The sequence below is a fragment of the Stegostoma tigrinum genome, chromosome 1, assembly GCF_030684315.1.
Source record: "Stegostoma tigrinum isolate sSteTig4 chromosome 1, sSteTig4.hap1, whole genome shotgun sequence".
Lineage (NCBI taxonomy): Eukaryota > Metazoa > Chordata > Chondrichthyes > Orectolobiformes > Stegostomatidae > Stegostoma > Stegostoma tigrinum.
Genome location: NC_081354.1, coordinates 185,612,148 through 185,634,577, shown reverse-complemented (window position 1 = coordinate 185,634,577; position 22,430 = coordinate 185,612,148). Strand labels below are relative to the sequence as shown.

Below are 22,430 nucleotides of genomic sequence, written 5' to 3'. Positions count from 1 at the left end.
CAAGCTGCCAGAGGAAGTGGTAGATGCAGATACAATTATAACATGTAAAAGATATTTGGATGGGTACATGATCAGGAAAGGTTTGGAAGGATATGGGCTAAATGCAGACAAATGGGACTAGTTTAGTCTAGAAATTGCTGTAAAAACTGAGCGGGTCTGGCAGCAGTTATGGAGAGAAATCAGAGTTAATGTTTCAGGTCTAGAGACCTTTCCTCAGAATGGGAAACTTTGGTCAGCATGGGCGACTTGGGCCGAAGGGTCTGTTTCTGTGCTGTACGTCTCTAAGAGTGGCCAAGGACGGATTACAAAATGAGGATCTAAATTCTATAATCAAGGCTGGGGCCAACGTAGTTAATTAAACACAAGGTGGGGGCATGGGGAAACATGGTACAGAATGGGGGAGTCAAGGCTGAGGTTTGTCTTTAAAATGCTCACCTTTCTCTTCTGGCGATGAATGTCACCAATGGAGTTGATCAGGCTGGTGGAACCCAGTAGCATCCTAGTACTGCGTGGCCATTGGCTGCTCACCAGGGTGTGTTCGCCCATCAGTATCTTCCTCACATTCTCGGAGCCGGTTACGCGGATCAGCGGGCGGCCCAGGAGATGCGTCTTAAACACGTTGCCATATTTCTCCCGTCTCGACGAGTGGAACCTGGACCCCTGTCACAGAGAGAGAGCGCGATGACATTACAAACCATGATAATTACAGCAACAGGTTGACCACGGCAAGCTCACACACCCATAGTATCAGGCTCTGACCCACCACTCACTAACATCAAAGAACGCAAAGGGAGGCCATTTGGCTAAATTTTGCGGTACTAGCTCTTTGATAAAGCTACCAAATTATGTCAATTTGCCCACAGGGCGGTAAACATTTTCTCCTTCAAGGCTTTTTATCCAATTCCCTTCTTGGTCAGTTCCTTTTGAATCTGCTTCAATTGTCCTTTCTAACCCTAACCCTAACCCTAACCCTAACCCTAACCCTAAACCTATCGCATGCCTTCCAGATGACAGCAACTCACTGCGTTACAAATAATCTTTTGTTCTGATTCTTCGGCCCTTTATCTTAAACCTCTGGTGATCTTTGCCATTAGAGGACATTTCTCCCCAGTCTGTTCAGCTCAAACATCAGAAAGGGATGAGGGAGAACAATAAACACCATTAGGAAATCACGAACTGGGTATAATTCTGTGGCCTGCATTCCCTCCCCTGGTTTCCCTCACTCTTTCACTCTAACAGTTGCAACTCAGTCATTCTCCCCTCTGAGTCTGTAGATTCAAGCACCACTCCAATAAATTCAACAACTGTATAAGAGACTACATTTGTGACTCTCCAACTCAACACAGAATGGTGGGCTGTTTCTTTGCGGTACAACTGCCACTATGGGAAATCGCAGTACGTTTTCTTTACTCATTCATTAGATGTGGGTATCACTGGCAAGGCCATTATTTATTCCCCAGACTGTTTGTCCTTAAGAAGGAGATGGTGAACTGCTGCCCAAAATTGCTGCAGTTCCCAGTGCTGTTGAAATAGTCATGGTGATGTAAGGATGGGAGTTCTAGGGATTTAACCAGTGACAATGATACTGTAGCTTTTCTTTTCTTTATTCATTCACAGGCTGAGAGTGTCGCTGGCTGGGGCAGCATTTATTGCCCATCCCTACTTGCCCAGAAGGTAGCTATGAGTCAACCACATTGCTGTGGGCCTGGAGTCAAATGTAGGCCAGACCAGGAAAGGATGGCAGTTTCCTTCCCTAAAGGCCATAAGGGAACCAGATGGGGTTTTCCAACAATCAATTCATGGTCATCATTAGACTCTTAATTCCAGATATTTATTGAATTCAAATCTCACCATCTGCCGTGGCGGGATTCAAAACCAGGTCCCCAAACCATTCCCTGGATCTCTGGACTAACAGACCAGTGCTAATACCACTAGGCCATCGAGTCCCCTCAAAGTCAAGGTAGTGTGAGGCTTGAAGGGATGGTTGTGAGAGTAGACTGGCGGGGGGGTGGGGGTCATGTTCAAGGTTGCATATTCCATGTTGTTATCACCAAATCTCCACTCGGTCTTTAGCCCACTCAGCGTTCTCAACAAAATCCCAGACCCTGCCTAAAGGGTCAAAAAGTACCCCTCAGAGTGGCTCACCCATCCAGAGGACAAAGTTGCTGTTCTCTAGCAAAAACTGGCATGCCAACTGGGGCACCATAACCAAATACAGAAAGCCAATGCTCGCTGAGTCCCACAGCACAAGGCAGCAGGGGCACGGGCTGGGGACAGAAAAGCTAGGGAAAAATAGACGTTCAGAGGACACCGTCCTCAGTCAGCTTTGCTCAATGGGATGTGATGTTCATTAGTCTGAGCTCCAGCAATACAGAAGACTGGAAGCCCACGAATAAATGCAGCTTAATTGCAAAAACTGGACAGCATGGCAAGTTGGATCAAAGCATCTGATCCTATCCTGATGTCCTTTATGGCTCTATGATGGGATTCTATCTATCTATCTATCTGTGTCTCAAGTTCTTTCAAATTTGCTATCTCTCCACTACTAACTACCGCAGTTCAATTTTCTTCAGCAGTGTCTGTTTCAGATTCGCTCCCTGTTTCTTCCTGAGAAACAGAGGAATTAGGAGCAGGAATAGGCAATTCAGCCCATCGAACCTCTATCACCAATTAACATGGTCATGGCTGATCTTATTCTGGTCTCACTACCACTTTTAGGATCTTACCCTTCCACTGAACTCCCTCTCTGTCACATCGCCACTGTCTCAGTCTCTGTCCCCCAGTTGTCTCTTCCCCCAACTTCTGTTACTATCAGTTAGATTCTCTCTCACATTTTATTTCTCTTTGATTCACTCTCACTTTCATTCTCTCTATTTGTCCATTTCCCTATTTCTCTCACTCTTCCTTTTGCAATCTATTTCAGTTTTCCAACGCACTATGTCTCTGTTTCTCTTGCCCTTGCTGTTTCCTCTATCAACTCTCATCATCTATTTCTCACACTATTGCCCCACATGCAATCTTTTCTTGCTATTTCACTGTTTCTTCCTCTGTTGTTTCACTCTCTCTGACTTTTGCTCTCTGTTCTACCACCCCTTGTATATTGCCCTGTCCATCTCTGTCTCATGTTCTCTCTCTGTCACACACTGTCTCTTTCTTGCGCACACACACCCTCATGCTCTGTCCCCCATTCTCAATCACTATCTATTGTCCTTCACTCTCTCTCACACACACAGATATACACAATACTGTCTCTTGCTCTGTCCCTCTCTCACACTCACTGTCACTTGCTCTGTCCCTCTTTCTCTCTCTCACACACACACACACACAGTCTCTTGCTCTCTATCTCTCTCTTTCACTGTCTTTTGCTCTGTTTCCCCCTCACCCACCCCCCCACCCCCATTTCTCTCTCGCTCTCTCTCTCTTACTGTCTGTGACTCTCGCTGTCTCTGGCTCTGTCTCTCTCTCTCTTTCACTGTCTCCGGCTCTGCCCCTCTCTTTCTCTTACTGTCCGTGACTCTGTCCCTGTCCCGCTCCTCCTCACTGTCTCTGGCTCTCTCTCATTCTCTCTCTCTCGCTCGCTCACTGTCTGTGACTCTACCCACTCTCTCTCACCGTCTCGCCCTATCGCTCTACCTCACACATACAGAGACGCGTGTACAGTCTCTCACTCTCGCGCATACACACACTCACTTCCCTCCCCCCCCCCCGCCACCCGTCCCCACTCACTGCAGTATTTGCTTTGTATATAATGAGCACCATCCGATAAATCTTATTAAACCAAATTTGAGAGATTATCTGGGTAATCGCGGCTTTTAACGCAATTGCTGGCCTGATCTCAATAAATATGATTACAGCTCTCTTTGTGCTTAAAGAAAGGGTTATTGATACATTTCCACCCGGGGACAAAGAATGCTTTATGCAGAGGAAGTTCAAATCAGTTTACACTAAAAATTAGGATTTTAACAGAGTGACTGAACAGGGAATGGGAGGTTTCCCGCGCCTCTCTGTGTAAAACAAAATTCTCCCTCATTGCGAATGAATGAATGAGGTTCTCAGTGTGGAAGGTCGCCCCAGGTTACATTACATCCAGGAGAGCGGGTGCTCCCAGCGCAGACAGAGACCCGGGAGTGAGACACCAGAACCCAGACCGGAACCATCAAACTGTTCCACGGATAGGATCCCCAAGTCGATGCAGGAAGGGGACTCAGGCCCTACTGGTACCTGCCTCGTTCCCACACATATCCCCACCCGCCCCACCTCCCTCCGCAGCAAGTGGCCGCCCCCCCGCTGCCGACTGACTATTTGACTGCGGGAGGCTTCACGCTGTGTCGTTTTCGCGAACCCCCACCCCCCTCACCGCCAACATCCAGCAAAGTGAGCAGGAACAAACAGGAATATCCTGATTAACCCTCCTCTCGCCCCCCCCCCCCCCCCCCCCCCCCCCGCGAGGCGGTTAGCCAGGAATGGAGAGGGAGCTGTCTACAATGTTTTCCACAGCTAAACGCTGCCCGACATTTAGAATGGTTTCGATGTGCATCATTTCTATCCGGACCGAAACACCGAGAGGTTGTGTGAATACTGGGCTGGACAAAATAAATTAGCATTTATTAGGGAATTCAGTTGATATTTCAGTTTTAACGAGAAAGGTGGGAATATTGTTTGTTTACACACACACAGATACACACAGATACACATATACATACACACAGATACACACACACACATACACACACACAGATATACACACATACACACACATACACACACACAGAGATATACACACACACACAGATATACACACATACACACACAGATACACATATACATACACACACAGATATACACACACATACACACACAGATACACATATACATACACACACAGATATACACACACACACACACAGATACACATATACATACACACAGATATACATACACACACAGATACACACAGATACACACACACAGAGATATACACACACACAGATATACACACACATACACACACAGATATACACATACACACACACATACACATACACAGTTGCCCCATTCCCACACAGACACCGACCTGCAACATACAGGGAAGCTACGAGGGTGAGAATGTCCCGCAAGTGTTTCTAGGAATCTGCTCTCGTGTTAGAGAGAGAGAGAGAGACTTACTAAGTGCTGATGGCACCTGTAAGGAGGGTAGGGGGTAGGTGAGAAAGAGAGGCTTGTTTACAAAAGGTTGGGGGGGGGGGTTTCAGTCAACATGCAATCCCTGAATGGGATCTTTCCCGGGGGTCAGTGTGCGGCCGAGATCAAAATCCAGTCAATGAGTTCAGGCCGGTTACACAAGCGTCTCTGCTTCTGCAGATACATTGCTGTTTTCTATTTACAACGGTCTTTACTTGAGGAATGATCGCACGGGCGCAGGCTATAAAATTCCACATGCAGTCCCAGCGAAACCTTTCGGGTCACCCAAAACCTACCTGACCCCTCCCCACACACACACACACACACACACACAAAACAGCAATCAGGGGCGAACTTTGTAGCGTACTGACCTTGGTAAGTTTGAAATCCTGCTCATTTAAGAGTGGGGAGCATTTAAACGCTTTAAGACGGAGATAGCAGCAGCGCAGTTCCGCACGTGGCTGAAGGTATACATTAATTTTAAAACGACCGGTTTAAAATGACAACTCCGTGCAACAAATCCCATGCCCTGCTTCCCCCCCCCCCCCACCCACCCCCACCCCCGCCAACACACACACACTCCCTGAACCAGAGACACAGAGAGAGACAGACAGGCAGAGAGAATGTACAAGTGGATGAATCAGTCTCACCTCTACTAACCAATGAAAAGTCTCTCCGATGAGGGGCAACCCCATCGAGCCCTTCGGAATCGGCAAATTGCAGTTTTTGTCCCGGCTCACGGTCCAGCGGAATTGCCAAAGTTGTCTGGAGACAGTCAGCAACAGCAGCAGCGAGGCCAGGCAAGCAGTCGTTGTGATCACCGCAGAGACTAGCTCCAAACCTTCCCAAAACATCCTTACAACATCAGGAGAGCAACAACAGCAAAAAAAAAACACACGAGGGTGAGAGTGGGAGGGAAATGAGGAAGGGGGGGAGTGAAATAAATTTCTCTCCCTCCCCACCTTTTCTTGCAATTTCCAAAAAAAAAGAAATAACTCAGAAAATTTATTGCACGCTCTTAACTGCACAGAGAACGAGAAGCAGAGACACATACGGGATCTCTGTGATATTGAGGAGATGTCTTGCAGAGAGTGTGTGTGTGTGTCTGTTTGCCTCCGTGTGTGTGTATGTGTGTGTGTATATATATATATATATGTGTGTGTGTGTGGGAGAGAGAGAGAGAGAGAGAGAGAACTGAATGATTTCCTGCACACTGCTAGCCTGGAGTGTGTCTATATAGAGGCGGGGAAGCTTGACTTTGGCAAAATGCCACAACAGTGGCCGCTCCCCACGCGGCTTCCCTCCAACAGACTCGGGAGTCGAGATCAGGACAGTCCTGCAAACCTCTCAGCCCAGAGAGAGAGCCCCATTTCATTATCACCTCTTTCTCTCTCCCCCTCTCTTTCTCACCTCCAGTCCCCGAGCTACAGAACGGGTTTGAGGAAGAAATACGCGAATCTCATTATCAAAACGAGCAGCTTTGAGATCCCAGTTAATATTGCATGAGGTTAAAGACAATTAAGCACCTCGCTAACTTCCCGCATCCTTTTCCTAAGCGCACGGATGTTCCCAGAGATGGGAAGTCAGTAATGCAGGCAGACATAGCCGCAACTCACCACAGGTTCCACAGCACCGGCTGTATTTCTGAAATGCAGCAGCAGAGTGCTCACACTGCCAGGTATGACTCCATCCTTGCGCATCCAGCTCACACCGGGCTGGGCTCCATTCGGCCCTGCTCTCCCGGTCGTTCTGGACCTGGGGCTTCTCAGACCCAGGCCCCAGTGTCGTGCCTGAGGCTGTTTAATCCGCCACAGCTCCCAGCGAGTGAGAGGGGAACCGGGAGACGGGTACATGTGTGTGTGTGTGTTGGGGGGGGGTTGTGGAAACAGGGATAAGGAGAGAGGGAGAGGGGGACAGGGAGGAGGGACAGGGATAGGGGCATAGGGAGAGGGGGACAGGGAGATGGGGACTGGGAGAGGGTGGATAGGGAGATGGGGACAGGGGGAGGGTTGGCAGGGAGATGGGGACAGGGAGAGGGGGATTGGGAGAGGGGCACAGGGAGAGAGGGATAGGGAGCGGGGTGCAGGGAGAGGGGGATTGACAGAGACACAGGGAGGGGGTGAATAGGGAGATGGGGACAGGAAGAGGGTGGATAGGGAGAGGGGGACAGGGAGAGGGGGATTGGCAGAGGGAGACAGGGAGAGGGGGATTGGCAGAGGGGTACAGGGAGATGGTAGATTGGAAGAGGGGGACAGGGAGAGGGGGATTGGGAGAGGGGCACAGGGAGAGAGGGATAGGGAGCGGGGTGCAGGGAGAGGGGGATTGACAGAGACACAGGGAGGGGGTGAATAGGGAGATGGGGACAGGGAGAGGGTGGATAGGGAGAGGGGGATAGGGAGAGGGGGACAGGGAGTGGGGGATTGGCAGAGGGAGACAGGGAGAGGGGAGTAGGTGTGAGGGAGAGGGAGATAGGGAGTAGAGAAAGTGAAAGGGAGGGCCAGGGAGAGGGTGTATAGGGAGACACGGAGATCAGGGGAGGGGTCAGGGAGAGGTGTGTGATAGGGAGACAGGGAGAGGGGGAGTACGGAGTCAGGGAAAGAGAGAAATAGGAAGATGGGGAAGGGAGAAAGGTGGGGGAGGGAGAAGCGGGAAAAGGGAGAGACGAGATAGAGAGGGGGAGACAGGAAGGGAAGGAGATAGAGAGGGGGAGAGGGAGACTGGGACAGAGGAGAGGGGGAGAAGGAGACAGGGAGGGAGAGATAGGGAGAGGGAGGGAGAAGGGGAGAAATGGAGGGGGAGAGAAAGAGAGGCAAGGAGAGTGAAGGCAGAGGAAAGGGAGAGAAGGAGATGGGAGGGGGGTAGCCAGGGAGAGGGGAAACATGACGCCGGAAGAGAGATGAGGAGACAGAGGGATGGAGAGAGGAGATAGGGAGTGGGAGAGGCTGGAGTGGGGTTGGGGAGACAGAGAGAGAGAGAGAGAGAGAGAGTGAGTGAGAGAAGGCAGCAAAGAGAGATGGAGAAAGGGAAAGGCACAGATAGGGAGAGGGGGAGAAGGCCAGGCAGGGAGAGGGGGAAATGGAAGAGAGGGAGGAAGATGGATTGAAAGAAATATGGTGAGGGGGAAATGGAGAGAAGGAGATGGAGGGAGGGACACAGGAAGAGAGGAAGAAAGGTAGAGACAGAGAGAGGAAGACATGGTGAGAGGGAAATAGAGAGAAGGAGATGTAGAAGACGAGATGGAAGGAGGGACTCAGGAAGAGAAGAAGAAAGGGAAAACGGGAAAGGGGAGCCAGGGAGAGAGGGAGACAATGAGAGAGGGAGATCATGAGACGAGGGACTAGGAAAGATGGAGAGAGTGAGACAGGGAGAGAGGGAGGCTACAAGAGACTGAGGTAGGGAGACTGAGGGCCAGGGACACTGGAAAAGAAGGAAGCAGGAGAGGAGGTGAGTGAGGGGCAGAAGCAGGAGAAGTCAAGGACAACAGATGGGAAGAGGATGGGAGTGTGTGGAAATGGAGACAGAAGACAGAGGCAAGGATGGGGAGGAGTGGGATTGAATGAGTGGAATGGAGAAAGGACAGGGAGCAGCAAAGGAGAGGGGACTGATGAAACGGGGAGAGTGAAGGAGGGGAGAGGGTGAAGGATACGGGGGAGTAAGGGAGAGGGTGAGTGAAGGAGAGCAGGAGTGAAGGAGAGTAGGAATGAAGGAGATAGATAGGGAGTGATAAAAGGGGAAGAGTGAATGAAGGAGAGGATGAGAGTGAGGGACGGGGAGAGTGAGGAGAGGAGGAGAGTGTGAAGGAGACGGGGAGAGTGAGGGAGAGGGGAGAGTGAGGAGAGGGGGGAGTGAGGAGAGGGGAGAGTGAGGAGAGGGGAGAGTGAGGAGAGGGGGTGAGTGTGAAGGAGAGGGGAGAGGGAGGAGAGGGGAAAAAGTGAGGGGAAGTGAAGGAGAGGGGGAATGAAGGAGAGGGGGAATGAAGGAGAGGGGGAGAGTGAGGGAGGGGGAGGGGGAATGGAGAAGGGGAGAGTGGGGGAGAGGGGAGAGTGAGGAGAGGGGGGAGTGAGGAGAGGGGGGAGTGAGGAGAGGGGGTGAGTGTGAAGGAGAGGGGAGAGGGAGGAGAGGGGAAAAGTGAGGGGAAGTGAAGGAGAGGGGGAATGAAGGAGAGGGGGAATGAAGGAGAGGGGGAGAGTGAGGGAGGGGGGAGGGGGAATGGAGAAGGGGAGAGTGGGGGAGAGGGGGAGTGAAGGAGAGGGGGAATGAAGATCAGGGCGAGACTGAGGAGAGGGGGAGAGTGAGGGAGGGGGCTAGTGAAGGAGAGGGGGGGATGAAGCAGAGGGGAGTTGATCTCGCTCTGAACGGCAGCAGGGTCTAGTCGGTGTTTGGAATGAGTGCTGTGTGCCATCTCTCAGTGATTTCCGAGACTGTCACAGCTCCTGTGCTCAGCCCCTCATGAGAACGCAGTATACCCGGAGGGGACATGAGCAGGCTGGAATCCACCATGCACAGTATAACCGTGCTTCCCTACAATCTGGAACACATCGGTGCTGAGTGTGAGAGAGCTTTCCAGGGATGGAGTATTCAACAGGCTGTGCTGTTGTTTCGACCTGACTCTCATCAGTGCGAGTGTGAAAGCTGATCACTCACTATCAACACTCCCATCAAGCGGACACAAGCGGTACCACAGCTCAACCATTCCTCTCTCGTCACCCTTCCCCCCCCCCCCCCCCCCCCCCGCTTCCAGCAGCACCACTGAACGAGGCCAATCGGCCCGCCGAACCCGGGCTGGCTCCTTGAAAGCGCGTCGTTGCCTGCCCTCACGCCCCACCTTTTCTTTAGAAGCTCAAGGCTTGCATTGATATGGCGCCCGTCACAAATGTAGGACTTTTCAAAGCGTTTTGCAGCCAAACGAACTCCTTAAAATGTGGATGGATAACAAGGTGACGAGCTGGATGAACACAGCAGGCCAGGCAGCGTCAGAGGAGCAGGAAAGCTGACGTTTCGGGTCTAGATTTTCTGAAGAAGGGTCTGGACCCAAAATGTCAGCTTTCCTGCTCCTCTGATGCTGCTTGGCCTGCTGTGTTCATCCAGCTCGTCACCTTGTTATCTCATATTGTCCAGCATCTGCAGTTCCCCACTATCTCTTAAATGTAGTGGCTGTCGTTATAAAGGAAACTCCGCAGCGCAATTTGCGCACAGCAAGATCCCACGACAGCAATGCGGTATCCCACCGCCTCCGTGAGGACTAATCTAGTCTGCTAACATTTTGTATGGGCCTTATGGGAAGCCTTGTGAAAATTACTGGCTCTCCCTTGATCTACCTTACTAGTTGCATCCTCAAAGAACTATAACAAATTTGTAATTAGGTGGACGGGTTAGTAAGTTTGCAGATGACACTAAAGTCGGTGGACAGTGTGGAAGAATGTTGCAGGTTGCAGGGAGACTTGGATAAACTGCAGAATTGGGCTGAAAGGTGGCAAATGGAGTTCAAGGTGGATAAATGTGAGGAATAATAGGAAGGCAGACTACTTGGTAGTGTGGATATGCAGAGGGTCTTGGTGTCCAGGTACATAGAACATAGAACATAGAACAGTACAGCACAGAACAGGCCCTTCAGCCCACGATGTTGTGCCGACCATTGATCCTCATGTATGCACCCTCAAGTTTCTGTGACCATATGCATGTCCGGCAGTCTCTTAAATGACCCCAATGACCTTGCTTCCACAACTGCTGCTGGCAATGCATTCCATGCTCTCACAACTCTCTGTGTAAAGAACCTGCCTCTGACAACCCCTCTATACTTTCCTCCAACCAGCTTAAAACTATGACCCCTCGTGTTAGCCTTATCTGCCCTGGGAAATAGTCTCTGGCTATCAAACTATCTATGCCTCTCATTACCTTGTATACCTCAATTAGGTACCCCCTCCTCCTCCTTTTCTCCAATGAAAAAAATCCGAGCTCAGTCAACCTCTCTTCATAAGATAAGCCCTCCAATCCAGGCAGCATCCTGGTAAACCTCCTCTGAACCCTCTCCAAAGCATCCACATCTTTCCTATAATAGGGCGACGAGAACTGGACGCAGTATTCCAAGTGCAGTCTAACCAAAGTTTTATAGAGCTGCAACAAGATCTCACAACTCTTAAACTCAATCCCCCTGCTAATGAAAGCCAAAACACCATATGCTTTCTTAACAACCCTGTCCACTTGGGTGGCCATTTTAAGGGATCTATGTATCTGCACACCAAGATCCCTCTGTTCCTCCACTCTGCCAAGAATCCTATCCTTAATCCTGTACTCAGCTTTCAAATTCAACCTTCCAAAATGCATCACCTCGCATTTATCCAGGTTGAACTCCATCTGCCACCTCTCAGCCCATCTCAGCATCCTGTCAAGGTCCCGCTGCAGCCTACAACAGCCCTCTATACTGTCAACGACACCTCCAATCTTCGTGTCGTCTGCAAACTTGCTGACCCATCCTTCAATCCCCTCATCCAAGTCATTAATAAAAATTACAAACAGTAGAGGCCCAAGGACAGAGCCCTGTGGAACACCACTCACCACTGACTTCCAGGCAGAATATTTTCCTTCTACTACCACTCGCTGTCTTCTGTTGGCCAGCCAATTCTGTATCCAGGCAGCTAAGTTCCCCTATATCCCATTCCTCCTGACCTTCTGAATGAGCCTACCATGGAGAACCTTATCAAATGCATTACTGAAGTCCAGATACACCACATCCACAGCTCGACCCTCAGCAACTTTTCTGGTCACATCCTCAAAGAACTCGATAAGGTTTGTGAGGCATGACCTGCCCCTCACAAAGCCGTGTTGACTGCATTTAATCAAGCCATGCTCTTCCAGATGATCATAAATCCTATCCCTCAGAATCCTTTTTAACACCATGCAGACGACAGACGTGAGACTTACTGGTCTGTAATTGCCGGGGATTTCCCTATTTCCTTTCTTGAAGAGAGGAATTACATTTGCCTCTCTCCAGTCCTCAGGTACTACTCCAGTGGAGAGCGAGGGTGCAAAGATCTTCGGAAGTGGCGAAGCAATTGCATTTCTCGTTTCCCAAAGCAGCCGAGGAAAATCTGGTCCAGGCCTGGCGACTTGTCAATCTTAATGTTTGACAAAATTTTCAGCACATCAGCTTCCTCTATCTCTATCCATTCCAGCATGCACACCTGCTCTTCAAAGGTTTCATTCACTACAAAGTTTGTTTCTTTCGTAAAGAAGCAAAAACCTCATTTAGGGCTTCCCCTACCTCCTCAGACACCACACACAAGTTCCCTATGCTATCCCTGATCGGCCCTACTCTTTCTTTGACCATTCTCTTATTCCTCACATCCCTGAAAGTTGCCACTCAGGTTGATAAGAAGGTTTACAGTGTGTTAGGTTTTACTGGTAGAGGGATTGAGATCCGGAGCCATGAGGTCATGTTGCAACTGTACAAAACGCTAGTGTGGCCTCACTTGGAATATTGTGTACAGTTCTGGTCGCCTCATTACAGAAAGTATGTGGAAGCATTGGAAAGGGTGCAGAGGAGATTTACCAGGATGTTGCCTGTTCTGGAGCGAAGGCCTTGTGAAGAAAGGCTGAGGGACTTGGGTCTGTTCTCATTGGACAGAAGAAGAAGCTTGGAGCAGGAGCCTGTCAGGAAGCCAGAGAGTCACTGTTTTAGAATCTTTAAAAAGCTTACCTCATGAATAGGCGGAGTGGACACTGAGCAGGAACGGACACCGGACTGGTGAGTGAGTGAGGTAATATATTTGTGTGGTTGCGTTACCTGAAACACTACTCGGGCAGTGTCTCCCACCCATCCTCCTCCTCTAACCAAACAAAAAGGTTCTGTGTGCCTGATTGGTAAGGTAACAAGTTTATTTTTTATTCATTTTTTTAAGTCTTTGGGAATTTAGAATAATGGGAACGGAGGTCAGGGCAGTTGAATGTTCCTCCTGCAGAATGTGGGAAGTTAAGGTTCACCACGAGTGTCCCTGTTGACCACATCTGCAGGAAGTGCACCCAACTCCAGCTCCTTGAAAACCGCGTTAGGGAACTGGAGCTGGAGCTGGATGAACTTCAGATCATTCGGGAGGCAGAGGGTGTTATTGAGAGGAGTTACAGGGAGGTAGTCACTCCTCAGGTACAGGCAAAAGGCAGATGGGTTACGGTCAGGGGACGGAAAGGGAACCGGCAGGCAGTGCAGGGATCCCCTGTGGCTATTCCCCTCAACAATAAGTATACCGTTTTGGATACTGTTGGGGGGACGACTTACCAGGGGAAAGCAGTGGGGCACAGGTCTCTGGCACAGAGTCTGTTCCGCTGCTGCTCAGAAGGGAAGGGGGAAGAGGAGCAGAGCAGTAGTCATTGGGGACTCCATAGTTAGGGGGAGAGATAGGAGGTTCTGTGGGGACGAGAGAGACTCACGGTTGGTGTGTTGCCTCCCAGGTGCCAGGGTGCGTGATGTCTCCGATCGTGTTTTTGGGATCCTTAACGGGGAGGGGGAGCAGCCCCAAGTCATGGTCCACATTGGCACCAGCAACATAGGTAGGAAGAGAGACGGGGATTTAAGGCAGAAATTCAGGGAGCTAGGATGGAAGCTGAGAGCTAGGACAAACAGAGTTGTTGTCTCTGGTTTGTTGCCCGTGCCACGTGCCAGTGAGGCGAGGAATAGGGAGAGAGAGAGGAGTTGAACATGTGGCTACAGGGATGGTGCAGGAGGGAGGGTTTTGGATTCTTGGATAATTGGGGCTCTTTCTGGGATGGCTGGGACCTCTACAAGCAAGATGGCCTTCACCTGAACTAGAGGGGTACCGATATCCAGGAGGGAATTTGCTAAGGCTGTACGGGTGGGTTTAAACTAATTCAGCAGGGGGATGGTCACCAAATTTGTAGTTCGACTATAGAAAAGGTTGAGAGTAGGGTGGTCCGAAATAAAGTTTCAGGGACGCAAGATAGCACCGGCAAGCAAGAGGTTGGTTTGAAGTGTGTCTACTTCAATGCCAGGAGCGTCCAGAATAAGGTGGGTGAGATTGCAGCATGGGTTAGTACCTGGGACTTCGATGTTGTGGCCATTTCGGAGACATGGATAGAGCAGGGACAGGAATGGTTGTTGCAGGTTCCGGGATTTAGATGTTTCAGTAAGAACAGAGAAGATGGTAAAAGGGGCGGAGGTGTGGCATTGTTGGTCAAGGACAGTATTACAGTTGCAGAAAGGATGTTTGGGGACTCGTCAACTGAGGTAGTATGGGCTGAGGTTAGAAACAGCAAAGGAGAGGTCACCCTGTTGGGAGTTTTCTATAGGCCTCCAAATAGTTCCAGAGATGTAGAGGAAAGGATAGCAAAGATGATTCTCGATAGGAGTAAGACAGACAGGGTAGTTGTCATGGGAGACTTCAACTTTCCAGATATTGACTGGGAACACTATAGTTCGAGTACTATAGATGGGTCAGTTTTTGTCCAGTGTGTGCAGGAGGGCTTCCTGACACAGTATGTAGACAGGCCAACAAGGGGCGAAGCCACATTAGATTTGGTACTGGGTAATGAGCCTGGCCAGGTGTTAGATTTGGAAGTAGGTGAGCACTTTGGTGATAGCGATCACAATTCTGTTATGTTTGCTTTCGTGATGGAAAGGGATAGGTGTATACCACTGGGCAAGAGTTATAGCTGGGGGAAAGGCAATTACGATGAGATTAGGCAAGATTTAGGGAGCATAGGATGGGGAAGGAAACTGCAGGGGATGGGCACATTAGAAATGTGGAGCTTATTCAAGGAAAAGCTCCTGTGTGTCCTACATAAATATGTACCTGTCAGGCAGGGAGGAAGCTGTAGAGTGCGGGAGCTGTGGTTTACGAAAGAGGTGGAATCTCTGGTCAAGAGGAAGAAGAAGGCTTATGTTAGGATGAGATGTGAAGGCTCAGTTAGGGCACTTGAGGGCTACGAGGTAGCCAGGAAAGACCTAAAGAGAGAGCTCAGAAGAGCCAGGAGGAGACATGAGAAGTTGTTGGCGGATAGGATCAGGGTAAACCCTAAGGCTTTCTATAGGTATTTAAGGAATAAAAGAATGACGAAAGTAAGATTAGGCCCAATCAAGGATAGTAGTGGTAAGTTGTGTGTGGAGTCAGATGAGATAGGGGAAGCGCTAAATGAATATTTTTCAACAGTATTCACTCCAGAAAACGACAATGTTGTCAAGGAGAATACTGAGATACAGGCTACTAGACTAGGTGGGATTGAGGTTCACACAGAAGAGGTATGAGAAATCCTTCAGATGGTGAAGATAGATAAGTCCCCTGGGCCGGATGGGATTTATCCTCGGATCCTCTGGGAATCCAGGGAGGAGATTGCCGAGCCTTTGGCATTGATCTTTAACTCGTCATTGTCTACAGGAATAGTGCCAGATGACTGGAGGATAGCAAATGTGGTTCCCCTGTTCAAGAAGGGGAGTAGAGACAACCCTGGTAATTATTGACCAGTGAGCCTTCCCTCAGTTGTCGGTAAAGTGTTGGAAAAGGTTATAAAGGATAGGATTTATAATCATCTAGAAAAGAATAAATTGATTAGGGATAGTCAGCACGGTTTTGTGAAGGGAAGGTCATGCCTCACAAACCTTATTGAGTTCTTTGAGAAGGTGACCAAACAGGTAGATGAAAGTAAACCAGGTGATGTGGTGTATATGGATTTCAGCAAGGCGTTCGATAAGGTTCCCCACAGTAGGCTATTGTACAAAATGCGGAGGAATGGAATTGTGGGAGATATAGCAGTTTGGATCGGAAATTGGCTTGCTGAAAGAAGACAGAGGGTGGTAGTTGATGGGAAATGTTCATCCTGGAGACCAGTTACTAGTGGTGTACCGCAAGGGTCGGTGTTGGGTCCACTGCTGTTTGTCATTTTTATAAATGACCTGGATGAGGGCGTAGAAGGATGGGTTAGTAAATTTGCAGATGACACTAAGGTTGGTGGAGTTGTGGATAGTGACGAAGGATGCTGTAGGTTGCAGAGAGACATAGATAAGCTGCAGAGCTGGGCTGAGAGGTGGCAAATGGAGTTTAATGCAGACAAGTGTGAGGTGATGCACTTTGGTAGGAGTAACCGGAAGGCAAAGTACAGGGCTAATGGCAAGATTCTTGGTAGTGTAGATGAGCAGAGAGATCTCGGTGTCCATGTACACAGATCCTTGAAAGTTGCCACCCAGGTTGACAGGGCTGTTAAGAAGGCATACAGTGTTTTAGCTTTTATTAATAGAGGGATCGAGTTCCGGAACCAAGAGGTTATGGTGAAGCTGTACAAAACTCTGGTGTGGCCGCACTTGGAGTATTGTGTACAGTTCTGATCACCGCATTATAAGAAGGATGTGGAAGCTTTGTAAAGGGTGCAGAGGAGATTTACTAGGACGTTGCCTTGAATGGAGGGAAGGTCTTATGTGGAAAGGCTGAGGGACTTGAGGCTGTTTTCATCAGAGAGAAGGTGGTTGAGAGGTGACTTAATTGAAACATATAAAATAATCAGAGGGTTAGATAGGGTGGATAGGGAGAGCCTTTTTCCTAGGATGGTGACGGCGAGCACGAGGGGGCACAGCTTTAAATTGAGGGGTGAAAGATATTGGACAGATGTCAGAGGTAGTTTCTTTACTCAGAGAGTAGTAAGGGAATGGAACGCTTTGCCTGCAACAGTAGTAGATTCGCCAACTTTAGGTACATTTAAGTCGTCATTGGATAAGCATATGGACGTACATGGAATAGTGTAGGTTAGATGGGCTTCAGATCGGTATGACAGGTCAGCACAACATCGAGGGCCGAAGGGCCTGTACTGTGCTGTAATGTTCTATGTTCTAAGGCTAAGAGGGGATTTAATACGAGATGAGTAGATGATTAGCTGGGGTGGACAGTAAAAGTCTTTTTCCAACGATGATGATGACAGCTTGTACAAGGGGGCATAGCTACAAATTGAGGGGTGATAGATTTAAGACAGATGTCAGAGGCAGGTTCTTTACTCAGAGAGTGGTAAGGGCGTGGAACGCCCTGCCTGCCAATGTAGTTAACTCAGCCACATTAGGGGCATTTAAACAGTCCTTGGATAAGCATATGGATAGTGATGGGGTAGTGTAGGGGGAGGGGCTTAGATTAGTTCACAGGTCGGCGCAACATCGAGGGCCGAAGGGTCTGTTCTGCACAGTATTGTTCTATGTTCTATGTAAAATGGGATTTCCCTTTTATAAAACTTTTTTTTTAATCATAATAATAGTTTTTGACATGTCCCTTTTTTTTTGTAAAGTGGGTTATATTCACCAATTTATAAATGGATGGGCACGGGAAGGAGTAAGTGATAGGATCAAGGATAGAGCCCAAAGAGAGACAAGAACAGTTGGAGAGACAAAGGAGTGGATAACAGTCTGGCTAGGAGGATGATTAGCTGTAAATGGGAACTGTTAGTGGCCAACAATAGATCGTCAGTAAGCAGACTATGTGATAACAAGATAACAAAGTGTGGAGCTGGATGAACACAGCAGACCGAGCAGCAGCATAGGAGCACAAAAGCTGACGTTTCGGGCCTAGACCCTTCATCAGAAAAGGGGGAGGGGGAGAGGGTTCTGGAATAAATAGGGAGAGACGGGGAGGTGGATCAAAGATGGATAGAGGAGAAGATAGGTGGGGAGGAGACAGACAGGTCAAAGAGGCAGGGATGGAGCCAGTAGAGGTGAGATAACAAGGCCTGGCTTGTGGCAATTGCAATAAGGACATGGGAGAGCTTCAGACCTAAAGTTATTCAACTCAATATCAAGTCAGGAGGGCTACATAGTCTCCAAGCGGAAAATAAGGTGCTGTTCTTCAGGCTTGCGCTGAGCTTTACTGGATCACTGCAGCAAGCCTGAGACAGCGATATTGACAAAGGAACAGGGTGATGTGTTAATGTGACAGGCAACAGGTAGCTCAGGGTCCATTTTGTGGACATATTTGTTACTCTTGTTACCGTTTCGGGCCTTCAGCTTCCCTGCTCCTCTGGTGCTGCTTGGCCTACTGTGTTTATCCAGCCCTACACCTTGTTTTTTCATTATCTTTGTCTTCCTGAGTCAGTCATGGATTGGTCTTCCTGAATTTTTGTTTCTCAATAGAATGTGTTTATTGAAGATTTGAATTTTGTAACCATCATACCTTTTAATCATTTTACCCAATCCACCAAGACTCCACTCCTAACTAAATAATTGGCTTTAAATTTAAGATTCTTGTTTGTGATTGGAATATATCCCCTTTCAAGCCAAGCAACAAATTCAATTCTGTTATGATTACTGTTTTCTGTGTGACCTTACTAACTAACCCAGCCTCTTTACACGATACAAGATTGAAGATAGCCTTATTCCTCCTGAGTTCCATAACTTATTGATCCAGGAAAATACCACAAAAACTTTCTTCAAACTTCCAGGCTTCCCTTGCCCATTTGACTGTCATTGTTTATACGAAAGATTAAAGTCTCCGGCAATTATTATATTGACTTTGTTACAAGCTCCAACAACCTCTTGTTTAATGCTCTTTCCAACAGTATAATGAGTGTTAGGAGTGGGGCACAGTGAGGGGTCGAGACAATAAACCTCCCTCACTTGTGTTTACTGACTGTTGTCATAGATGCATCATACATTTAAATAAATGACATTTTTTTTCACTACCATTTCATTCATTAGTGCACAGTTAATGTTAGATTCTCTGTCCATTTCTGTCTCACTCTGCCTGTCTTTATTGTCACCACACTGTTCCATATTCCTGGCCTTTCCCTTTCAATTAATAAAGCTCCCTCAATCCAAACACTCTGACAACACCATTACTCCTCATTCCACCTCTATTAGATCAAAGCCCTATTCTGAGCCCTAGTTATATGCTTTGCCAAGAAATTGGTATTTGCCCATCCCAAAAGAATAGCTCCTTCTTTCTGAAAAATTGATGTTAGTGTCCCATGAATTATATCTCTTTATTCTCACTTAGGGGATACAATGGTCAGGTGGCATTATCGCTGGACTGTCAGTCCAGAGACCCAGATAATGTCCTGAGGACCCCGGTTCAAATCCTGCCATGGCAGATGGTGGAATTTGAAGTCAATAAAAATATCTGGAATTAAGAATCTAATGATGACAATGAAACCATTGTCGATTGTCAGGAAAAACACATCTGGTTCACTAATGTCCTTTAAGGAAGGAAATTGCCATCCTTACCTCGTCTGGACTACATGTGACTCCAGACCCACAACAATGTGGTTGACTCTTAACTGCCCCCCTGGGCAATTAGGGATGGGCAATAAATGCTGAGTGGCCAGTGACGCCCTCATTCCGTGAATGAATAAAGAAGAAAAAGCTATTAACTCGGACCCACCTCCTCAAGTTAGCAGAACAACAGTTCTGGATCTAACTAGATCACTGGTTCCCATGTAGACTATGACAACTGGATCCACCCCCTCCCACTTTAAGCTCCTCTCCAGCTGCTTGGAGATTTCCTTAACCTGGCACCAGGCAGACAATGGATTGGGTTTCGAGATCATAGCTGCAGAGAACAGGTTTGCCGTCCTGACTGCACAGGCTCTTTCACTGCCACACTTCTTTGCCCTCCCATGACCTGACTATCCTAGTGACCTGGTCAGCTTGTTCATCCACAAGCAGCAAGTATCATGTACCTGTGGGTCAATGCCAAGAGCTGAAGTTCCTCTATTATTACTTCCTGGACACCTAAATCTCACAGGCTCGCACTGACAACTACTTTTAAAAAAAAAAATTGCTTCCTAAGGAGACAAATAGCATCTCCAATAGGTGACAATCCAATCATCATCCTCTTCCTATCAACAGTATTCCCATCACTGAATCCTCCACTATCAACATCCTGGGGGTTACCATTGACCTGAAACTCAACTGGACTCTCCACATAAACCCAGTGACTACAAGAGCAGGTCAGAGGCTAGGAATGCTGCAGTGAATAATACACCTCCAGACTCCTCAAAACCTATCCACCATCAACAAGGCACAAGTCGGGAGTGTGATGGAATACTCCCCACTTGCCTGGATGGGAGCAGCCCCAGCAACACTCAAGAAGCTCAACACCATCCAGGACAAAGCAGCCGCTTGATTGGCACCACATCCACAAGCATCCACTCCCTCCACCACCGACACTCATTCGCAGCAGTGTGTACTATCTACAAGATGCACTGCAGATATTCTGAAGGCTCCTGAGACAAGCCTTTCCAAATCCACAATCTCCACCATCCAGAAAGAAAAGGGTAGCAGTAGATACATGGGAATACCACCCCCTGCAAGTTCCCTGACCATCCTGACTTGGAAATATATCACTGTTCCTTCACCGTTGCTGGATCAAGATCCTGGAATTTCCTCCCTATCAGTAATGTGGGTTTCACCATAAGTATTGCGGTGCTTTGAGATGGCCTGGAGCTGAGATGACTGACCTCCAACAACTGCAGCCATTTTCCGTTGTACCAGGTATGACACACCAACAACAGGATAGCCAATAAATTCTGGACCAACCAGCAAGGCTGATGTCCCAATGAGGAATATTTTTGAAAAGTGCCCAGCATTTGTGTAGTAGGAATGTTATTTGCCAATATTTGGTCCAGACCTGGATATAGTCCATGTCTTGCTGCATTTTTTGACATGGACTGCTTCATTATTTGAAGAATTGTGTTGAACTTAGAAACTTAGTCATAGAGAATAGGAGCAGGGGTGAGCCATTCACCTATTGGAGCTTGCTTCCCCATTCATTATGATCATGGCCAATCATCAAACTCAGTATCCCATTCCCATTTTCTCCCTGTGCCCTTTGATCGCTTGAGACTGGAGAACTATTTCTAACACCTTGAAAACATTCTGTGTTTTGGCCTCAATTGCTTTCTGAGCAATTCAGAGAATTCCACAAGCTCACCATTCTCTACGTGGAGAAATTTCTCATCTCAGTCCCAAATGACCTACCCTGTATCCTTAGGCTGTGACCCCCCGATTCTGACTCTCCGGTCAATGGGAACATCTTTCCTTTGTTTACCCTGTCTAGTCCTTTTATAATTTTATACGTTTCTGTGTGACCTCCCCTCATTCTTCTAAACTCCAGTGAATATAGCCCTAACCAATCCCATCCCTCTTCATAGGTTAGGACTACCACCCTAGCGTTCAGCCTGGTAAATTTTCAATGCAGTCCCTCCATAGTCAGAACATCCTTTGTCAGATCAGGAGACCAAAACTGTACACAATACCCCAGGTGTGGCCTCATTGCACATTGTGCAACCATCAGCGAGCATCCCCACTTCTGACCTAATGATGGAGAAAAGGTCATGGATGAAAAAGCTGAAGGTGGTTGGGCCGAGGACACTGCCCTGAGGAACTCCTACAGAGATGGCCTGGAGCTGAGATGACTGACCTCCAACAACTGCAGCCATCTTCCGTTGTACCAGGTGTGACTCCAACCACCAGAGAGTTAGCCCCTTGATACCCATTGGTTCCAGTTCTGCTGGGCTCCAAGATGCCACACTGATTCACACTGGGACAGTTCACACACACACACGCACTGATTCACACTGGGACAGTTCACACACACACACACACACTGATTCGCACTGGGACAGTTCACACACACACACACAGATTCACACTGGGACAGTTCACACACACACACACACACACTGATTCACACTGGGGCAGTTCACACACACACAGTTCACACACACACACACACACTGATTCACACTGGGACAGTTCTCACACACACACACACACACACACACACACACACACACACACACACACACACTGATTCACACTGGGACAGTTCACACACACACACACACACACACACACACACACACACACACACACACACAGATTCACACTGGGACAGTTCACACACACACACACTGATTCACACTGGGACAGTTCACACACACACACACTCACACTGATTCACACTGGGACAGTTCACACACACACAGATTCACACTGGGACAGTTCACACACACACACACACACACACACACACACTGATTCACACTGGGACAGTTCACACACACACACACTGATTCACACTGGGACAGTTCACACACACACACACACACACACACTGATTCACACTGGGACAGTTCACACACACACACACACACACACACACTGATTCACACTGGGACAGTTTACACACACACTGGGACAGTTCACACACACACACTGATTCACACTGGGACAGTTCACACACACACACACACACACACACACACACACACAC

The 22,430-nt window shown here is 48.3% G+C and overlaps 1 protein-coding gene across 6 annotated transcripts in view; it reads right to left on the bottom strand.

Moving 5' to 3' along the window:
* The window catches only part of LOC125459248 (cytochrome P450 26B1), a 53,825-nt gene that overhangs the window by 20,213 nt on the left and 11,182 nt on the right, over positions 1-22,430 (bottom strand). For 2 of the 6 annotated variants that reach the window (XM_048545473.2, XM_048545464.2), the window contains 2 exons: positions 5,832-6,036; positions 436-660 (listed from right to left, as the gene is read on the bottom strand). In XM_048545473.2, coding sequence (XP_048401430.1) covers positions 436-660; positions 5,832-6,035 — 429 coding nt within the window. In that variant the 5' untranslated portion in view covers position 6,036. Of the gene's footprint in view, positions 1-435; positions 661-5,831; positions 6,728-6,797; positions 7,042-22,430 lie in introns of those variants that run through there. The other 4 variants (XM_048545442.2, XM_048545483.2, XM_048545492.2 and 1 more) reach the window with 4 other exon arrangements.